The 19009-nt window shown below is 34.1% G+C and overlaps 1 protein-coding gene across 2 annotated transcripts in view; it reads right to left on the minus strand.

Annotated features, from left to right (window-relative positions):
• Positions 1 to 18474, minus strand: part of LOC106666856 (fat-like cadherin-related tumor suppressor homolog) — a 153194-nt gene extending 134720 nt beyond the window's left edge. For both annotated transcript variants that reach the window (XM_024230167.1, XM_014394340.2), the window contains exons 1-2: positions 18371 to 18474; positions 9711 to 13012 (exon numbers count right to left, since the gene is read on the minus strand). In XM_024230167.1, the coding sequence (XP_024085935.1) occupies positions 9711 to 12984 (3274 nt within the window). In that variant the 5' untranslated portion in view covers positions 12985 to 13012; positions 18371 to 18474. The remainder of the gene's footprint in view (positions 1 to 9710; positions 13013 to 18370) is intronic.
• Between the last annotated feature and the right edge of the window lie 535 nt (positions 18475 to 19009).

Genomic DNA, 19009 nt, shown 5'->3' on the forward strand with positions numbered 1-19009 from the left:
TCCCTCCTTATACACAAATAGCGAAATAATGAGTAAACCTCATCGACCAATAAAAAACCCGCTTTTTCTTTGTCTGTTTAAGTGTAACAAATATTATGTAAGGATGTTTTTTTGTTTTTCTTGACAGATCTTCCACAGGCGGGTAAGATCACTATCTACCTTTTGGATTTCGATTAGACTCAATGTCCTAGACAAAGTTTTATTCCGTCAAATTAACTCTTTCAACTTCAAGTTAACAATTTTTAATTTTAAATGAAGCTTTTTAATCTCAAATTAACGTTGTTTAACTTCAAATTAACCCTTTTAATTTAAAAATAATCTTTTTTAACTTGAAATTAACCGGGGATGGATATTTTTAGAGATCTGATGAAGGTTTTAATACAGCCGAAAGCTCGACGGACAAATATGTGCCCCTATCCAGTCAAACCAACTATGCTTGACTACTTTTAACTACAAAATCGAATATGAGATATGTTTTATTTAAAAGTGAGACAAACGCAAAGATTTCTCTATTTCTCTGCTGTCTTTATGGAGGAAAAATCCTCCATTTCATTTTATTAATAAATCAGAGCATACTAGGAACTGATGTTTTTTTACTCGCCACGCATTTTAGCATTTTATCTTATTGTACTTTCCTAGTTCATCTGTTCAGTTCAATTGACTCAATTCTTCTTTTAAGAATAGAACAGTGACATTTATCCTTGGTGCTGTGAGTTTTGCCTCCCTTAATTTCTTTATAGCGTTTTTCGGTAAAATTAACCCTTTTTAACTTCAAGTTAACCATTTTTATTTTAAGTAACCAACCCTTTTTAATCTCAAATTAATCTTTTTTAACTTTAAGTTAACCTTTGCTAATTTCAAATTAAATTTGTTAACTTCAAATTAAGTGATTATTCACCTGATTATTAACCTTTTTTGCATTAATTAACTCTTTTTTTAATTTTGGATTAACCCTTTTCAATTTCAGATTAACCTGGGATATATATTTTTAGAGACCTGATGATCGCTTTAAATACAGCAGATATGTGGTTTCTTCCCAGAGGCTTCACCCCCAATCCATTCAAACAAATTATATTCAAATTAACCTTTTTCAACTTGATATTAACTCAATTCCCTTAATAATCCTAATATTTTTAAGCGTTGAGGGAGTTCGCTTGTCCGGTTAGAAGGCAATATTCCTGAATTTTGTCCACCTTCATCCAGTAGGGAGCAATCGGCCGGGGATTTTGATACCATTCCTCATGTAAGACAAATCCACCAATCAATACTCTTGGTATTGATAAAAAATAGTGATTTTTATTCTCAGATGACCAATATGCAGTTAAAAAACTAATACCAATGAACCCGAAACCCCCAATGTTATACGGTACAGTCAAAATTCATAAGGAAAACAAACCTATAAGACCAGTAGTATCCTTNCTCGATAAACGGCTTTGGGAGGAACTATGATGATAATAAAATTTACTTGTCGTTCCGAAACTATTTTATAATGAGCGAAGTTTTGTAACCATTTGTGAGTTTAATTTACAAACACATATCTGTTTTCCAAGCATGAAGTTTTGCGAATTTAGTTGCGTCGTGATTCCTGGAATTGTTCGGTCGATTAACCGCAATTGAAGGGTAGGCGAAGTAAGGGAAATTGACATCGACCCTCATGATCAATGCAAATTTACCGGATTCGTAATAAATAATAGATAGAACACGGGATGAGGAAAGTAATTAATAAATTAAAATTTTAATTAGGGAGGACCGCTGTCCAATAACGGACAGGGAATCGTAATGAGATTATCTGTACGGCGTGCGTACCACCCAGGGCGCTCGGAGCCCCTCAAAATTTCCATTCAGGCATAAATAATATATCGAATGAGTAATCACACACTCATCATTTAGATAATACTTTAAACCACCATTTGCCTCCCCATTGATCCTTTCTTTCAAAACTATCCCGAAAGGTCAATTTGATAAAAATGGACCGTTTCAAATGAAAATCAGAAAAATTGTCTCGGAATTTTGTTCTACCTCAGAGGTTCATGAAAATAATGGTAATGCCAAAAATTGATTTGTCCTCTCTAATCCACTTTGCTAGTAATGAACGATAATTGAGGTGTCAGTCTGTTTAGCATGTCGTTAATTAGTGTTTTCTTATCTCACCTAATAAAAATTACAACATAATCCTTGCTATTTTTTTAAAAACTAATTTGCACATTTATCAAGTTCATTTGATTTGATTAAAAATGGCTAAAACCATTTGAAAATCAGTTCAGTAAAAGTATAAATATTGGAATTTATCCAGATACTGCAATAAATTAAAAAAATATAAAAAATTAAATAAATAACTTCGCCATCGTTTTAAATTACATATGGACTTTTGGTTAGATTTTTGTACTTCGTTTAATGAGATAACGATCGAGTTATTTCACTTGGTCTGATTTTTTTAAGATTTCACGACCTTGCTTCAAATAAACAATGATAACTTCAAAAGTAAAAGGTTTTGGACAAATCCATTGAGGCTATTGAAAAGTACGTTAAATTTCCAATGAAATGTGGTCATTATTAAAATTTCCTTTATTTCTCTTATGCTGTTCCCATCAACAACAAGGGCCAAGTCATCCATGAATGCTGTTGCACTTTAGGTTTGCATTTCCTCCAATATTCCATCAAAGGCTATTATCCATACAAGTGGTCCTAGGATGGAGCCCTGGGGGCATCCTAGGTTCACTCTTTTGAACAATTCTTCGTTATTAATTTCTGTTCTTGCATATCTTTCGTGGAAGTAATTTTTTATAACTTTGAGTAGTTGATCATTGATTCCTCATCATTATTAAACTTGTAAACGTTAGTGAAATATGCGTTTTAGTTGGAAATAAGCGAGAACTTTGAAAAAAAATTGTTTTCAAAGTTGAAAAAATTACTATGGTGATTCTAAACTACTATTTCCAAACTTAGAAACCAGCAAATTTCAGAGAACGTAGTCCATTTAATATCCTTTTTAGTGGTTTAATTGCTTTTTCATTACTTTTTTTCAAAGATGAAGAAATTGGTCAAGGAAAAGAAAAAACCGTGATTGAAGGATTGGTAAGGTGCCCCCCCAATAATAAAAATTATTAAACTTAAGGAAATTTTGAACGTTTACATTTTCTCAGAAACTCTATATGGCGTTTATAAAGTATTATTTTGTCACTGTTACAATGGATACATTTAAAACCTTAAAAACACCGAAATGGAAGAAGTGTCGTTTTTTCAAAGTTGTTAGGAGTTCAACATATCATGACAGAAAAGCCATTCTTGTCACTCCGACCTGTCACTCTTTGATCTCGATTGTCCCCCTATCCTATTCGGCTACATCTGATGAACTATTTCGATGCGTTTTCAATCTGAGGAGATAATAAAGCACATTGACGCGAAAGAACCTTGTAGTCTATCTGTCCCAACTATTTTTTAACTTTATCATTCTAACAAGGAAAACAACTGATGTATCTTTTAAGTGATTATAGATATTTATTACAATTAATTAAGGTTTTTAGTTGAGATGAAAAAAAGTTAATGGCACGAGAGGTGTTGAGATGGGGAGTTGATGTCCGAGTGGATCGAGGTCACGATAGCTCAGGTGGTACAGCAGCGGCGTTTCTAGCCGAAGGTCGTGGGTTCGAATCCCTCTCGTGCCATTAACTTTTTTTCATCTCAACTAAAAACCTTAATTAATTGTAATGTTTAATTGGTCAAGCGGACCACGAAATTAGTGAAGATATTTATTACATTGTCTGTCAAATTACTAGTTTACTTTTGGTTTTTTTAAACTAATCAATGAAGAAAACCAAATTACATCTGTGACAAGCAATAAAGTACATATTTAAAACTTATAAAATTAAAAAGATATATTTAATAATTATAAAAACAGGTTACAGGATTTCAATTTTCCCGAAATGAATAAAAAATGGCACTATTTGTGTGCAACACTCACAATAAAAGCAGCCATGGACACAATCCACGACACAACCTCTCTCAAATAGTAATAATATCGTGGAATGAGACCAATTTCAACGATCCTTAAGATTCACTGCATAAATAAAAACTTGAAAATTTTTAGAAAAGAATTTCTAATGTTTTTGTCCCTTCAAATAAACTCTTTTTTATTTATTAATTTTTTTTACTTCACTAAAATTATTTTTTTTTTACTTCAAATGAACTTCTTTCATTTCAAATTAACCTTTTTAATTTCCAATTAACTTTTTTAACTACCAATTACCTTTTTTACTTTAATTTAACTTTTTTAGAAAACTTCAAATTAACCCTTTCTTTTCGAAAGATAGAAGAAAATACTGCAACACACACTCAATACATAGTCACACCAATAAATACATTCACACCTATATACATTGATCGCACTCATTCTGTTTGGTAAATGGGAGTACTCGATATTCCTCCATCTACCTGTTTACTGCAATAAACTAATCTAATTTGGGATCGATGGGGTTCTTTAAAAGTTTCCTACCATAGATCCAAGTCACGCATGCAACATGAGGGGCATGGGGATGCGCTTTCACCACCACCCTCTCCCCATTCATACAAACAAATACATTCACACCAATATACACTGATTGCACTCATTCTGTTTCGTAGATGGAGTACTCTATATTACTCCATCTACCTGTTCACTATAATAAACTAATCTAAATCGGGGTCGATGAGGTACTTACATAAAATTTCAGCCATCAATCAAAGTCATACACACAACCTGAGGGGTCGTGGAGAACCTACTTCACCATCAGCCAATTCACACCAATAAATACATTCACTCATGCCAGAACCAGAAACACAAAGCACATAATTGAACTTCTATATACAATAAAAAAACTCCCAATTCTCTTAAAACGTTGACCAGGGGACCCTGAAAATCGCTGCTGTGTCCGTGAACCCCTTTTAAATCTGGCGGCATGCCTACCGGGGGGGGGAGCCAAGGCACGACATGCTTCAATTATGTGGAACACATCGAACAATCTTTCTCTGCATGAGGGACATCTGGGAATTGGCCCACTAGCAAGTGTCCTATTATGACCTAATCTTAATCTGGCAAGAACTATTCCTTTTTTTCGTGCTCTTAACAGGAAGGAGCCTCTCGGATGACCGTGTCCACTGACGCTGCCATTTATCCCCTTATCGTCTTTTTTACAGCTCGTTCAGCATCAGAGGGCCTGATCGCGATGGTCCGGTCGAGAGGGTGAGACATTCCGGCTTTCGCCGCCGCGTCGGCGCGTTCGTTACTCTCCAAGTGTCCAGGGACCCAGAAAACAACCACCGTTTTTCCGAGGCGCTCCAGTTTATTTTATGTATTATCATCGTTTCTTTGACCATCAGAAAAAAACCTTTTCTTGTCAGCCATTGACATGTAGCAAATAATATGTACTGATGTTTTTTCCAGATCCTTCATAGGCTGCTAGACTCACTAACTTTTGGATTTTTATTCTTCTCAATAGCCTTGACATAGCCTTTTTTCGTCAAATTAACCTTTTTTTACTTCAAACTAACTTTCTGCCATTCAAATTAACCATTACTTACAGGTAAACACTTTTAACTTCAAATTAATACTTTTTAACATTAAATTATCCTTTTTTAATTTCAAATTCCACAGGGCAGTGTGATCGGACCAATCCTATATAAGCTATATACTCCATACTGCAGATGCTCTCACTAAACCTACCACCCTTCTTGCATCTTTTGTCGATGGTACAGCTGTACTATTGTATAGCAGATTCAAGACACATAGAAGTAGACAACATAAAATGAAGATAAATGAAAGCAAGTGCGTCCATGTCACATTTACACTTCGAAGAACATTTACTCTCACAATATAATGCAACGTTCCTATTTCCAAATCCGATTGCGTACGCTACCTTGGGTTCATTCTATACTCACGCTTAACGTTAAAAATTCCTGCTTAAATGCGAACGTTTTAAAAAATGTATAATAATTGGACTCTTAAAAAACCTTAATTATTGACTAATGTAATAAGAAATGAAAATTAAAATTGTATATAATTCAACATAAAAATAAAGCTATTTATTTTTAGTGGTCTAATTGATCGTATTGATTATTTCAATTAATTATTCTTTTTAGGTAAGGTTTTGGTTGAGATGAAAAAGTAAGTGAGACGAGCGGGATTCGAACGGACGACCTTCGGCTCAACACCACATGACCTATCGTGACTTCGATCAACTCGGACACCAACTCCCATCTCAACCTACAACTTTTCGCATTTTACCTCTTTTTTAGTAACCAGAACGAGACGCTCAAATGGATGCAGTTGAAAACAAAACACGCGACTTTGGCCTGTCACTACTTCAACTTGATTTAGTGTATCAATCTTGTTAAAATTTGGTCAAAAGAAGAGAAAAGAAAAGAAAACGCGCATAACACCGGCAAAGACGTCAGCTGTTTGTTGGCTTATAAGTTCCCACTTTATTATTATAACTTTATACGCTTGTATTTCACACCATATTCTAACTTTTTTTAATCCTTTATTTAGAGGTAATGAAAAGAGGTCATTTGAAAGTTAAAAAAGGTTAATTTGACGGAATAAAATAATGGTTTATCGAACCTCAGGAGCAGTTGATTTTTTTTTTTTCAGTGTAACAAGCGTTCTATGGCGTGAATCCGTTTCCGAAAATAGATAGACTTAACGAGATGAATCGTTGATAGGTTAAGTTTGAAGCTCAACTCGACAGGAATTGACATGCTACGAGTGAAGTATCACGGAATAAATTGACCAAAACCACATAAAGATGGTGGGATGTAAAAATTTATAAAGGTGTCAGACCGCAGTGAAGATTCTATTATTTCAGGGATGATTAAAATAATAGGCAAACAATTGAATTTGATTTATAACAGAGGTGAAGAGCTTAGTTGGCAGGCAAAAGAAAAATGGGATTAAAAAGTTATTAAAATATGCCGAACATGAAAAGCGAAGTTAGACGAGCTTTCTTCCCAGTCGGGAAAGTTTTCCGCAGACGGAAGTGGGCAAGGGAGTATTTTTGCATAAATAGATAACGGGCCGCGACGGGATGAAGAGGAAGACAAATCTCATCCCTTTACAATATACCTGCAACACATTCAATTTATTCCCCAGTGCCCTTGCTGAATTTATTACTGAGAACCTTTTTACCTGTCCAATATATCTCGCAACGGGGAACGCGATGTATAAATTGATTGATCAAACGAGAAAGGAGATAGACCGGTAATATTTCTTATCCGTGTGACCGGCTGCATTGTGGAGGTAGCCCACTAATAACATTCCTAATTTCTCGGCGTGGAAGAGACTATCTGAAATATTGCCAAAGAAGTTTTTTCTTTGGGGAAAATAGTAACCGTACCCGTAAACGAAAATCCATGTTGATAGAAATGATAAATGATGGAGTGAGTGTAGTGTTCAATCCTTTTTTTAAAAAGATGGTTCCTACTCACAGTAAGTTGTTTCGCAACAATCCGGATTTCGAGCCCTTTAGCTCATCATCAGGTTGAAGGGTTTCTATAAACACGTCTGTCGACGTGAATTGCAAAAGTGAACCCGCTGATACCCCCGCCAACGCGTCGTTCCAATGAAAAGCTGGTTTTGTAATGGCGCTCTATTTGAACATGCGAAAAATGGGAATTATAACACAAATAAATATTATAATAGTAAATACTGTAAGAAATTAATTATAAATTAGTGATTAAAAATAAAAGATAAAAAATTAGAATGATACTGCTGGTTTCATTTGGCTCATAGACCGTATGTTAAAACTTCCATTAACACCTGCTAACCATAAAAAAGAATTAGAAACTATTAAAACCTTAGCAAAAAACAACGGGTATCTAAAAATATTTATTGATAGGTTGCTAGTTAAAAGAATAAAAAAATTAACTTTAAACGAATCAGTAATAGGACTCAGTCGTCCCACCATAAATGAATCATTAGGTTTCCGTTGTTTGCCATACATTGGTGAATTATCGGAAAAAGTTAGTAAAATTTTTAAACAAGAATGTTTTAAAATAGCTTTTAGAAGTACGGGTTTACCTAAAAACATCCTCTCAAAACCTAAAGACAAGGTAGACAACTTGGCAAAAAGCGGGGTTTACCAACTCAATTGTAATGAATGTGATATTAAATATATAGGACAAAGCGGTAGAGAAATAAAAACGATAGTAAAAGAACACTTGCCTAAATCGAGCAAATTTTCGGAATTTAAGGACCATCTAAAAGAAACAAAACATAATTTCGATTCAAATTTGAATACAAGAGTGTTACATAGTTTCAACAAAGGTAGAGATCTAAATTGGTTTGAGAAATTTGAAATTAAAAAATGTAAAACTGAACATGGTGATATATTCATTGCTAATATAACAGATTTTGATCTACCTCCCATTTTAAATATGTACATAAATAATATTAAACGTCCAAAGAATTAAATTAATCATTTTAATTATTATTATTTTTGTAATAACTTAATAATATTAAGGTATCATTCCCATTTTTTATCTTTTATCTTTAATCACTAATTTATAATTAATTTCTTACAGTATTTACTATTATAATATTTATTTGAGTTATAATTCCCATTTTTCGCATGTTCAAATTGAGCGCCATTAAAAAACCAGCTTCTCATTGGAACGTCGCGTTGGCGGGGGTATCAGCGGGTCCGCTTTTGCAATTCATATCGAGATGCAAAAAGGATTAAAATCCATGTTGTTCCTATTTTGGAAATATACAAGTAAGTTCATAACCTGGAATCTGAGATTTTTCCTTCTTTGTTCTTTCCCAATATTAGGTAGAACGTTTTGAGGATTCGGTCGTTTTTCAGAATATACAATACAACAAATGAAGGTTTTTTCCGTTTATTTAACCTAATTTCTCAGAAACCATAAAACCATCAAAAGCAAGTATTTTGTGTTTTTTAAACATTAGAAGATTTATAGAGGAAAGTGGTTTCTTTTAATACAAAGCTTTTTTGTAACCAAAAAATGCTGGAATACATTTAGTATTTTTCATTTTAAAAAAATCGTTGAACAAGGGGTATTTTTTCGAACATCCTTAAAATGACGTTTTTCCGTTTATTTGACCTAATTTCTCAGCAACCTTGAAACTAGTAAAACCAAACATTTTGTCTGTTTTAAACATTATAACATTTATTGAGGAAAGATTTTTTATAACTACAAGGTTTCCTTTCTAACCAAAAAGTGCTGGAAGGTATTTAGTATTTTTCATTTTAAAAAATCGATGAACAAGGGGTGTTTTTTCGAACATCCATAAAACTAGAATACAGACGAGAGAAAATTTAATAATTAATAAAAAGGAAAAGAGCTGGATAACTTGAAGTTTTTTTTTATTTAATGAAACCATTGAACAACCGATGCTTTTTCGAACAACCAAAAATGACTTTTTTCATGTATTTGCCATAGTTTGCTCAGAAACCGTTAAAAACGAGCAAAATCAATTTTTTGAGGTTGTTTCAGTAATATTATTATATAGACCAGAAGAAGTTTAAGTTAAAAAATACAACTTTTACAACTAAAAGGTGCAGGAGGTTTTCTAGTTTTTTTTTAAATAAATATTTTCGACATTTCTTAGTTTGTCACTCCCCATCAAAAATTTTTCTCACCGAGTGCATGCATCAAGGAAAAGTAGATAACACTCGTACATCATTATATAAAAAGTAAAAGTAAGTAAATAAACTGACCTTGATTGTCAATCCAGAAGTAGCCAATCCCGTCGCCGCTGATAATCCTGTAGGACAAGTCCGAGTCCCTTCCTGGTGGGTCTGCGTCGGTTGCCCGAACAGTTGTTACGAGGGTGTTGACAGGTTGTTCTTCCAGCACTTTTGCCGAGACGACCGCATCCGCAAAAACAGGCGCGTGGTCGTTTTCGTTAACGTCTAAAATGTCGACCGTGAGAACAGTTGTGGAAGTGAGCGATGGGACTCCGTTGTCCTCTGCCTGGACTGTTAACGTATAAGACTGGATGAATTCGTAATCGAGGGATTTCGTCGTTCTGACCGTCCCGGTCAAATTGTCTATCTCAAAAGTGTCGGAATCGTCTGGAAATGAATAGTTGATAACACCTCCTTCTCCAAGGTCGGGGTCCGTCGCGGAAATTATCGCCACCACGACACCGACGGGTACGTCTTCAGGTAGCTTTACTTTAAATTTGTCACCAGAAAATTTTGGCACGTTGTCGTTAATATCGTCCACGTATATTTTGACCAAGGAGTCTGAAAAAAGAGCATCTCTACGGTGCGTCCCTGCGCAGTCTGTTGCACGTATTGTAACCTCGTGGTAATTCATTTCCTCTCTATCTAAAACTCCATCGACGTATAAAACGCCCGTTTTAGGATCGATTCTGAACCCTTTCGAATCGCTTATTATGGAAAAGGAAATTCTGGAATTTTCCCCGAGATCGACGTCTGTCGCATTTACCGTGTAGATTGCAGTATTGTTGATGGCATTTTCCGTTACACGAAAGCTAGCGATGGATTTTTCAAATTTGGGCGGGTTATCGTTTATATCCAAAACAGTCACAGGTAAGAATCTAGAAGTGCTTTTTTTATGTTTTCCTAAATCGTAGACGGTTATGTTCAAAAGGTATTCCTCTTCGCGTTCTCTGTCCAAGAACCCGACAATTTTGAGATCACCTGTATCCGGGTCGATTCTGAAAACTGAATCGGTGTCACCGGAACTTATGCCAAATATTAATTTTCCGTTATACCCAAGATCTCTGTCGTTGGCTTTTATGTTGATAAGGGTAGTTCCGATCGGAACGGATTCGTTAACGACCACTTGTACGGGAAAATCTATAAACTCGGGGTTATGGGCGTTTTGACCGTACCTGCTCGGCATCATGGCGAATTCTTCGATGTCCACGTTGTTCTTCTCAGCTGAGGCGAGCACTTCGGTCAGTCTTCTCGCGACTCCAGTGTCCTGACATTTGAACCATAATTTTGGATCTAAACTGAGATTCTTTTTGACAGGCATTAGTTTTATAGTTATGGTCGACGTGTCCGCGAAATGAACTGTGTCGGTAGCTGTCACGTTTAAGTCTCTTTTGTTCACTTTGAGATCTGACAAATCGCAAGTCGATGTCAGAATGCCCGTCGCCGCGTCTAAATAGAAACAGTCGTCTTCATTTCCCGTTAGCATCCTGTAGCTTATTATACTTCCGGCGTCGAAATCGATAGCGGACAAGGTCAAAAGTTCGGTACCGATCGGGACAGTTTTCGGTACATGACCTAAACAATCGACCTTTTCGAATTGCGGCCTGTTGTCGTTCACGTCGCGCACTATTATTTTCAGCTGCATTTCCGTTTGTCTTCTGTACGGAAGTCCCCAGTCAGACGCTCTTATCTTTAAAATGAAGTTTCGCTTCGACGATTCGTAATCGAGCACATGGGTAGTTTTAACAAGACCGGAAAAATGGTCGATTTCGAACGGGACAGTTTTAAGGTTGGCGATGCTGTAAGATATGTAGGAGTTCTCACCGCTGTCGTCGTCTTTTGCCGTGATGATAGCGACAGAAGTACCGGCGGGTTCGTTCTCATTGACATAAAGCGTCACCTCGGACGATTCGAAAACGGGGTCGTTGTCGTTGGCGTCGATGACGTTTATTTTTACCGTGACGTACGACTGTTTTCTAGCTCCGATGTACGCCCTATCCGTAGCAGAAACAGTCAACGTGTAGACGCTCTTTTTTTCCGCGTCCAACCAACTGTCAGTATAAATCATCCCTGTAGTAGGGTTTATCGTGAATTTTCCGTCAGCCTCGTTGGACAGGATTTCAAAATTGGCCATTCCATTTTCTCCTAAATCAATGTCTGTGATTTTAGCCCTGACGATAGGAGAATTTGGGGGTGTGTTTTCCGAAATATCCACCTCGTAGAAGTCTCTATCGAATATAGGAGGGTTGTCGTTCATGTCGGAAATTACGACGGGGACGCTTTTGTAAGTGTACCTGGCGGGGGAGCCGTTATCCACTGCCCTCAAAGTCAGGTTGTACCCTTTCGGCGCGCTCTCCCTGTCGAGCATGTGCATTAATTCTATATTGTATTCGTACCCTGTTTTTTTATCGTTTTTGATCGGTCTTATGAAAAAATTTCCATCCGGATCGCCGTCGACTATCTCGAGAGCTTTGATCTGCCCGTGGACGCCTTCGTCTTGGTCTAGAACGCGCACAATGGCGTAAATACTGGTTCTGGCGTTTTCTACGATCGAGGGAAGAGTGTGGACGTAGATGTCGGGGCCGAAGAGGTTCACCTGCTTCACTCTGACAATCACTTTCCCGAAACTGGGCTTACCGCCTCCTCGATCTTTCGCCACCACCGTCAAGTGGTGGACTGATTTTTCAGCATACCTCAGCTTTCTAGTCAGGGTTATAATACCCGACATGGGCTGAATAGAAAATTGTTCCGTTTTATCTTTGAAATAAAAATAGAGCTGGCCGTTTTTCCCTAAATCCGCGTCTTCGGCGTTCACTTTTATTATGCTCTCGTGTAAGTTGGCGTCTTCCGGAACGACGATATCGTAAGTATTAGGATAAAAAAGGGGATTCAAATCGTTTCTATCTAATATAGCTACGTACAAAATGGTCTCGACGTCGACCGGTTTGACGCCTCTTTTGGTAAGAGTGGCCTTTATACGGAGTGTATATTTATCCTTTCTCTCTCTATTCAACACGTCCGTGTTCCCGGTCCTTATCCTCACCATTAAGAAGGCGAAATTACCGACGACTTTTTCTTCAGCTTTAAAAAATCTGTCCCTGTCTCCTCCGACAATTTTGTATCTGACGTCGACAGGTTCCTCGCCCTTCAGCTCGATGCCCATCTTGTCAGGGCACATCACGTACGTCTTGCCACGGGAGTTCTCGTATATCGTGGCATTGTATGAAGATTTGCTGAACGTCGGACTGGAACTCGTCAGAATAGGAAGGAGGAGTAAGGCAAGTGGAACCATCCACCTACCCATAATGCGGTGTTACCTCATTACACACCACCTGAAACAGAAACATAAGACGGGATTAAAGAGTCGCCCTCGAGATTAGCTGACCGATGTACATATAAAGCATTTCTAGCGGATTACCCTCTTTGATTGGAAAGAAAACAATTCAATTTAATCTATCCCCTTGTCTTATTAAGTAGTCTTAACTTTAACCTAGGGGGGCGTCGGTGGCCGCAAGGTTTAGTCTTTGACACGGCCCTCATCACTGTAAGGTAAAGGTCCCGGGTTCGAATCCAGCGGCCCTGCATTCGAACCCGACATACTTACAAATGGGCTTTTTTTCAAAAACACCAGCACCCTGAGGGTTTATATGACCTCTGCTGTTGCGAACCCTCGTAAAAAAAAAATATTATTATATAACTTTAACCTTGCACATCTGAAGTGTTAGAATCAACATACGATTTACTTATTAAAATATTTCCGTTAACATTGATATACATGTTATATTCCAGAACTTAAAAAGTTTTACGTCAAATAACACTATTATATAACTAAAGAAATAATCTGTATAAATTGTGTTTACTATGAATTTTTTAGATAGACCGTTTATCCAAACACGGATCGTGTTTTCATCTATTTATTTTCTGAACCCTATTTTTACACAATGGACTTTAATTTTGAACATAGTTTTAACATAGTCTGTACATCTGGTTGAGCATCAAATTGTATAATTTTACCATATTTCAGCAATTTTTCAATTCTTCAAAGAGAACCCAAAATATTGCCATTTACGCAATTTTGTTAAAATCTGTGCGGCCTATAATAACTAAACTTTTTTTGTTTTATCCTACTTAGTATACTACGAATTTGTAGCACAGGTTTTAAAAAATAATGAGTCGTTAATTTTATGCGATACCCTAAAGTTGTGAGGAAAATACACTTTTTATTATAAAAATATATATGACGGTTCCTGAGTGTATGCTTTAATGTATTGCTAAAAAACGATGGTTTTTCGTACTTTCAACTTTTAAGAGAAAAGTATGTATTTTAACCCTTAAGAGGGTCGTAATCGTTTTTCGGAAGAACATAGTTTTTTCTTATTATTTTATATAACTCCTCTTATACTCGATGGATTTTAATTTTGATTCGCATTTTTTTAAAAATATAGTCTGTACGTTTTGGATGAGCATCAAATTCTAAAATTTGAAGTTGCAATTTTTGGGTGAAAAATTTTCAAAATCATTGCAACCGATCCTTTTTTAATTTTATTTTCTTCTGTATACTAGAAATTAGTGGTTTCGGTTTTTCAAAAACATTGAATAATTAATTTTTTGTAGCAACCCAAATTTGTTACAAAATTGCTTTGCTGTTTTGTACCAAAATATTTATTTCTCTTTTCCTGAGTGTTTGTTTACGGTTGTTTGGGTACTGTTCCTCTACAAAATGAAAAAATATACATTTTGATAACATGAAGGATTTTGAGAAAAGTATGCATTTTAACCCTCAAACCGTTTTTCGTACGATCAGATGTGTTTTTATTTTCCATTTCTTTTCTTTACGGGTTGGATTTCCATTTTGATACGTATTTCTTTTACAGGAACTTGTATGCTTATTTCAGGTATTTGTCAAGTTCTTTTAAGTGTTCAAACAAAGGACAAAAATTTGCAATTTTCAATGCCATTTTTTCAAAATCTGTTTGACATATTAGAACTAGTCTTTCCTTGTTTTATTTTTTTAGCGCAATAATTTGTCACTAAGAATTTTTAAAAATAGCTATCGCTAAGAAACAAATGTCATTACTTTTTAGCAAAAACCTAAATTTGTAATTTTTAAATTTTTAAAATTGAAAAAATAGTCATAACATAGTGAATTAAAAAAATAAATAAATAATTAAAATTTTTTTTACTTATAAATAAGCAATAGTTCAGGAAATACCAATAGCGTTTCAGTATTTTAATTTAAAAGTAGTTTTTACATTAACATTTGAAATATTGCACTAAGTTTTGTACAAGTTGCTCGACTATGACTGTACAATTGCGAAACAATTTCATCACACGCTTAAATGCCACGTTGGTCTAAATAACTGTGAGAACGGAAATAACTCAATGAGTGATTGTTTCAACTCACAAGCACAAGAACGTAAAATCTAGTCTAATATAAAATGTGAATAATTGTAACATATGTATGACAGTTGGTTCGTGCCCACCATAAATCACACAATAAATATTGTTATTTCAAAACAATTAGTTACATTTGTTTCGAGATTATTCATATTAAGATAATGTATACAATGATCGTATATTGTATAACGTTAACTACCCTTGAATGCATGAGAAACCAACAGTTCAATTGATCCATTTCCATAAAAATTGACCATTGTTATGCATATAAAGAGGGTAGAGAAATTGCAAAAAAATTAAAACCCTTCTAGGAGATTACTTCTTAATGAATAGTTAATTAACGACATAAACGTCATACTCGTTAATTAAAATTTATGTGAGCTAAATGGCCAGAACACTAAATAAATTAAGGACCGAAGGCTTAAGGACCGAAATTTAACTCCCTCTTTCTTTCCTCCACAATATCTTTCTCTTTCTTTTTCCACTATCCTAAACTTATGTAATATTTGAATTATATAAGTAACATGTATTTGACGGTGAAGAAAATATTTAACAGTTACAATAACAATTACATAAAATAAATCACATTGTTTAAAACAGCTTCTAAAGGTTATAAAATTACCTATGTGAGGAAGTTGGCGGTTTGAAGAAAATTTAATTCTAACATTATAGCTTTTTTCTGTCAAATTAGCCCTTTTTTACATTAAATTATCCCTTTTTAATTTTCAATATTCTTTCCCGTCAAATTAACCGTTCTTCTCATCAAACAAACCCTTTTTAACTTCAAATTAACCAACAGTTCATTTCAAATTAAATTTTTCTTTAAATAATTTAAAAGGACATAGGATATTATATGAAATATAAGCATGTAACGTAAAATTCATATTTATTTGAGAATTTAAAAGAAATATAAAATGAGTGGTCTAAAACAATTATTTTATATTTTTTCAAAAATCATTTTTTTCTACAATTTTTCCGTCAAATTAACCCTTCTTAACATCAAATTAACCATTTTTGCATTAAACTTCGTTTTTAAATTGACAATTCCAATTGAACCTTTCTAGTTTCAAATTATCCTTTTTTATTTCACATTAATCCTTTCTTTTAATAATTTAAAAACTTGAGGGATAGTACAAAATATAAGGATGTAAAGGAAAATAATTATTTATTTGAGAATTTTTAAGAAAGTATAAAACGTTTGGTCTATAAAACAATAATTTAATATTTCAAAACTCAAATTAATAATAAAATCCTTTGATTTTAGAGCCTTTTTCTGTCAAATTAACCCTTCTTAACATCAAATTAACCATTTTTCTCGTTCAATTAACATTTTTTTTGCATCATACTAACACTTATTAATTTTAAATGAACCTTTTATTTTAAACTCAAATTAGCCATTTTAGGTACATTACTAGATTCAGAATTTCTTTGAAAATAATAAGAAACCCTTTTATTTTCAGCAGAAAATATTTACTGATGATTTAACCCTTTTTGGCACATCCTACACAGGATGTTTGGCTCACTATCTAGCTTTTCGATTTCCATTTGTTTCAAGATCCTTCGTAAAGCTTTTTGCCGTCAAATTTTAACCTTTTTTAAAGCGCTATTAAGAGCATCAATAGCAGGTAATAAATTATTATTTTATTCTATTACTTTTACACGATTTTCCGGTGTTTTGGTGAATTTTCTTTAAAACATCATAATTAAAAAAATATTATTGCAACTCACGAATTTCTGATTTCGTTTAATTTGGTCTGCATTGAAATAAGTATGTTGTTAATGTAACGATAAAAATACAGTTTGAAATAAGCAACAAAATACTTCCAGTGTTAGATTTTTTGCCTTTGAGTATGTATTGAGGACTAACTCAAGTTTGGCGGTTCTCGGGTACTGGTTATTCCGATGAGAACCCGCTATTATTCACTCTAATAAATACATTCACACTGACTAGAAACATTAAATGCTCAGCTAACAATTTGGGAGGTTTCGGGGTATTACGCTAAATAAAACTAACCTAGATTGGTGGGTCTGTGGGGTACTCTATAGAGAATAGATGTTTCGAGTCAAACCCACAAACATTCATTCAGAAATCACGCTAATAAATAAATTCATTCAGTACGATAAAATAACTATCCTAGTCTGTTGTTTCTGTGGGGGGGTCCTCTATATTCCGCCACAAACCCCATATTATAATTTTTATTTTTAACTAATTTTCTTATGGTCTTCTAACAGCCCAATTTTTTCGTAAAGTTTTTTTTCAAGTGCAGCAATCAAAATTAAAAAACAGGAAATAAAATATAAAAATAATGGATTTTTCTTTTAAATTTGAGAAATATGAGAAATTGTACTTTGTAACAGCCCAATAAATTATTTTATATTAAAAAAAAACTCAAATTAAAAGAAAAATCATTTGTTTTTACGTTTAATTTTATATACATATTAAGTTTAATTGTAATTATTTTGCATATAGTCTTCTAACAGCACAATTATTTTATGTTAAAATAAAATTCCAAAATTTACAGTAATTTACTTTACAATCCTATATTTCGTATCGTCCCGCAAGTTTTTGCTTTAAATTAAGGGTAAATTGGAAGGTAAAAACGGGTTAATGTAAAGTTTAAAAAGGTAAATTTGAAGCTAAAAAGGGTTAACTGAAATTAAAAGCGTTAATATGAAATAACAATAGGTTAATTTGAATTTAAAAAGGTCTAATTTGAAATTTAAAAAATAACATTAGAAATGGCACTGGCTATTATATAGGAATAAGAAATTACGTACGCAACACAGAAGTACAAAGAAAAAAGAAAATCACCCATTTTACGGCATTGTAAAAAACTTGACTTCTTTGTAGTCTATTTTTTTCACACCTCAGTCACCCATATGATAAATGATTAATTATGACGATTCAGGGGTTTATATGAAATTTATCACGTACCTCGTTAATTTTTTTTTATTAAACCTTTATTTTAAATTGCTGATTCTTGCTTCATTAATTGAATTATTTTTTCTAGAATTGTTCCTTTAATTTCCCAACATTGCACAGTATGATTTTAAAAAAATATTGTTACTGGTCATTGCATATAAATTTTCGATTTTAATTTCATTTCAGATAATCCCACAATTTGTTCTTGTCAGTTGGTCTTCTTAAATCGACCATAATCATTTTGTAAACTTTTAGTTCAGCTTTTCGAAAATTATTAAAATTTGGTTGAAATTCTACCTTACAGATAGATTTTTTACAAGATAAAAAAATTTACATGGAAAAACTGGTTGAAAAAAAGGAAGTACGCAACCTTGAAACTCAACGGATTCTTTTTGGGAACATTCCACACCTTGGAAGAAAATATATTTAAAACTATTCAGCAAAAACACTCATCTTTTACGAAAGGAAACTTAAAAGAGTTGAGACCGAGGCGGAGACTGATCTAAGCCGAGGAGACTGCTTTTGAGGGCGACCTTGACTCTTCTCCCACCAGAAACGTATCTTCCGATTTGCAAGAAACTTAACGACACGAGATGAAGCCCGGGGCACAGCAGGTTATGCAACTTAACCAGAATGATTCCATCAATGAATAAAACATAGAAAAAAAATGTTTACAATGTTTGTCGGTTGCCTGTTTTTGTTATTTTTTCTGAATAATTTCGCGATGTAATCTACTCACGATTTCTTTTTCAACGGACATCAGATCACTGATTTTAACGAAACATTTTTTGGTGATACTCCATGGAAAGTTATCTGATTGTGTCCAAGCGTTTTTGCCAATGGACCGTAAAGTCAAGAAATATTTAATTTACGTCTTTTTAAACATGCTTTTTCTTTGTTGTAAATGAATTTCAAGGATATTTTATATCACTAGATTTGTGAATTTACGTACGATGTAAAAATAATATGCAGGAATATACGTGGGACTAAAGTAACCACCAGACTGTTT

This window comes from Cimex lectularius, unplaced genomic scaffold (assembly GCF_000648675.2).
Source record: "Cimex lectularius strain Harlan isolate CLEC.00 unplaced genomic scaffold, Clec_2.1 scaffold394, whole genome shotgun sequence".
Lineage (NCBI taxonomy): Eukaryota > Metazoa > Arthropoda > Insecta > Hemiptera > Cimicidae > Cimex > Cimex lectularius.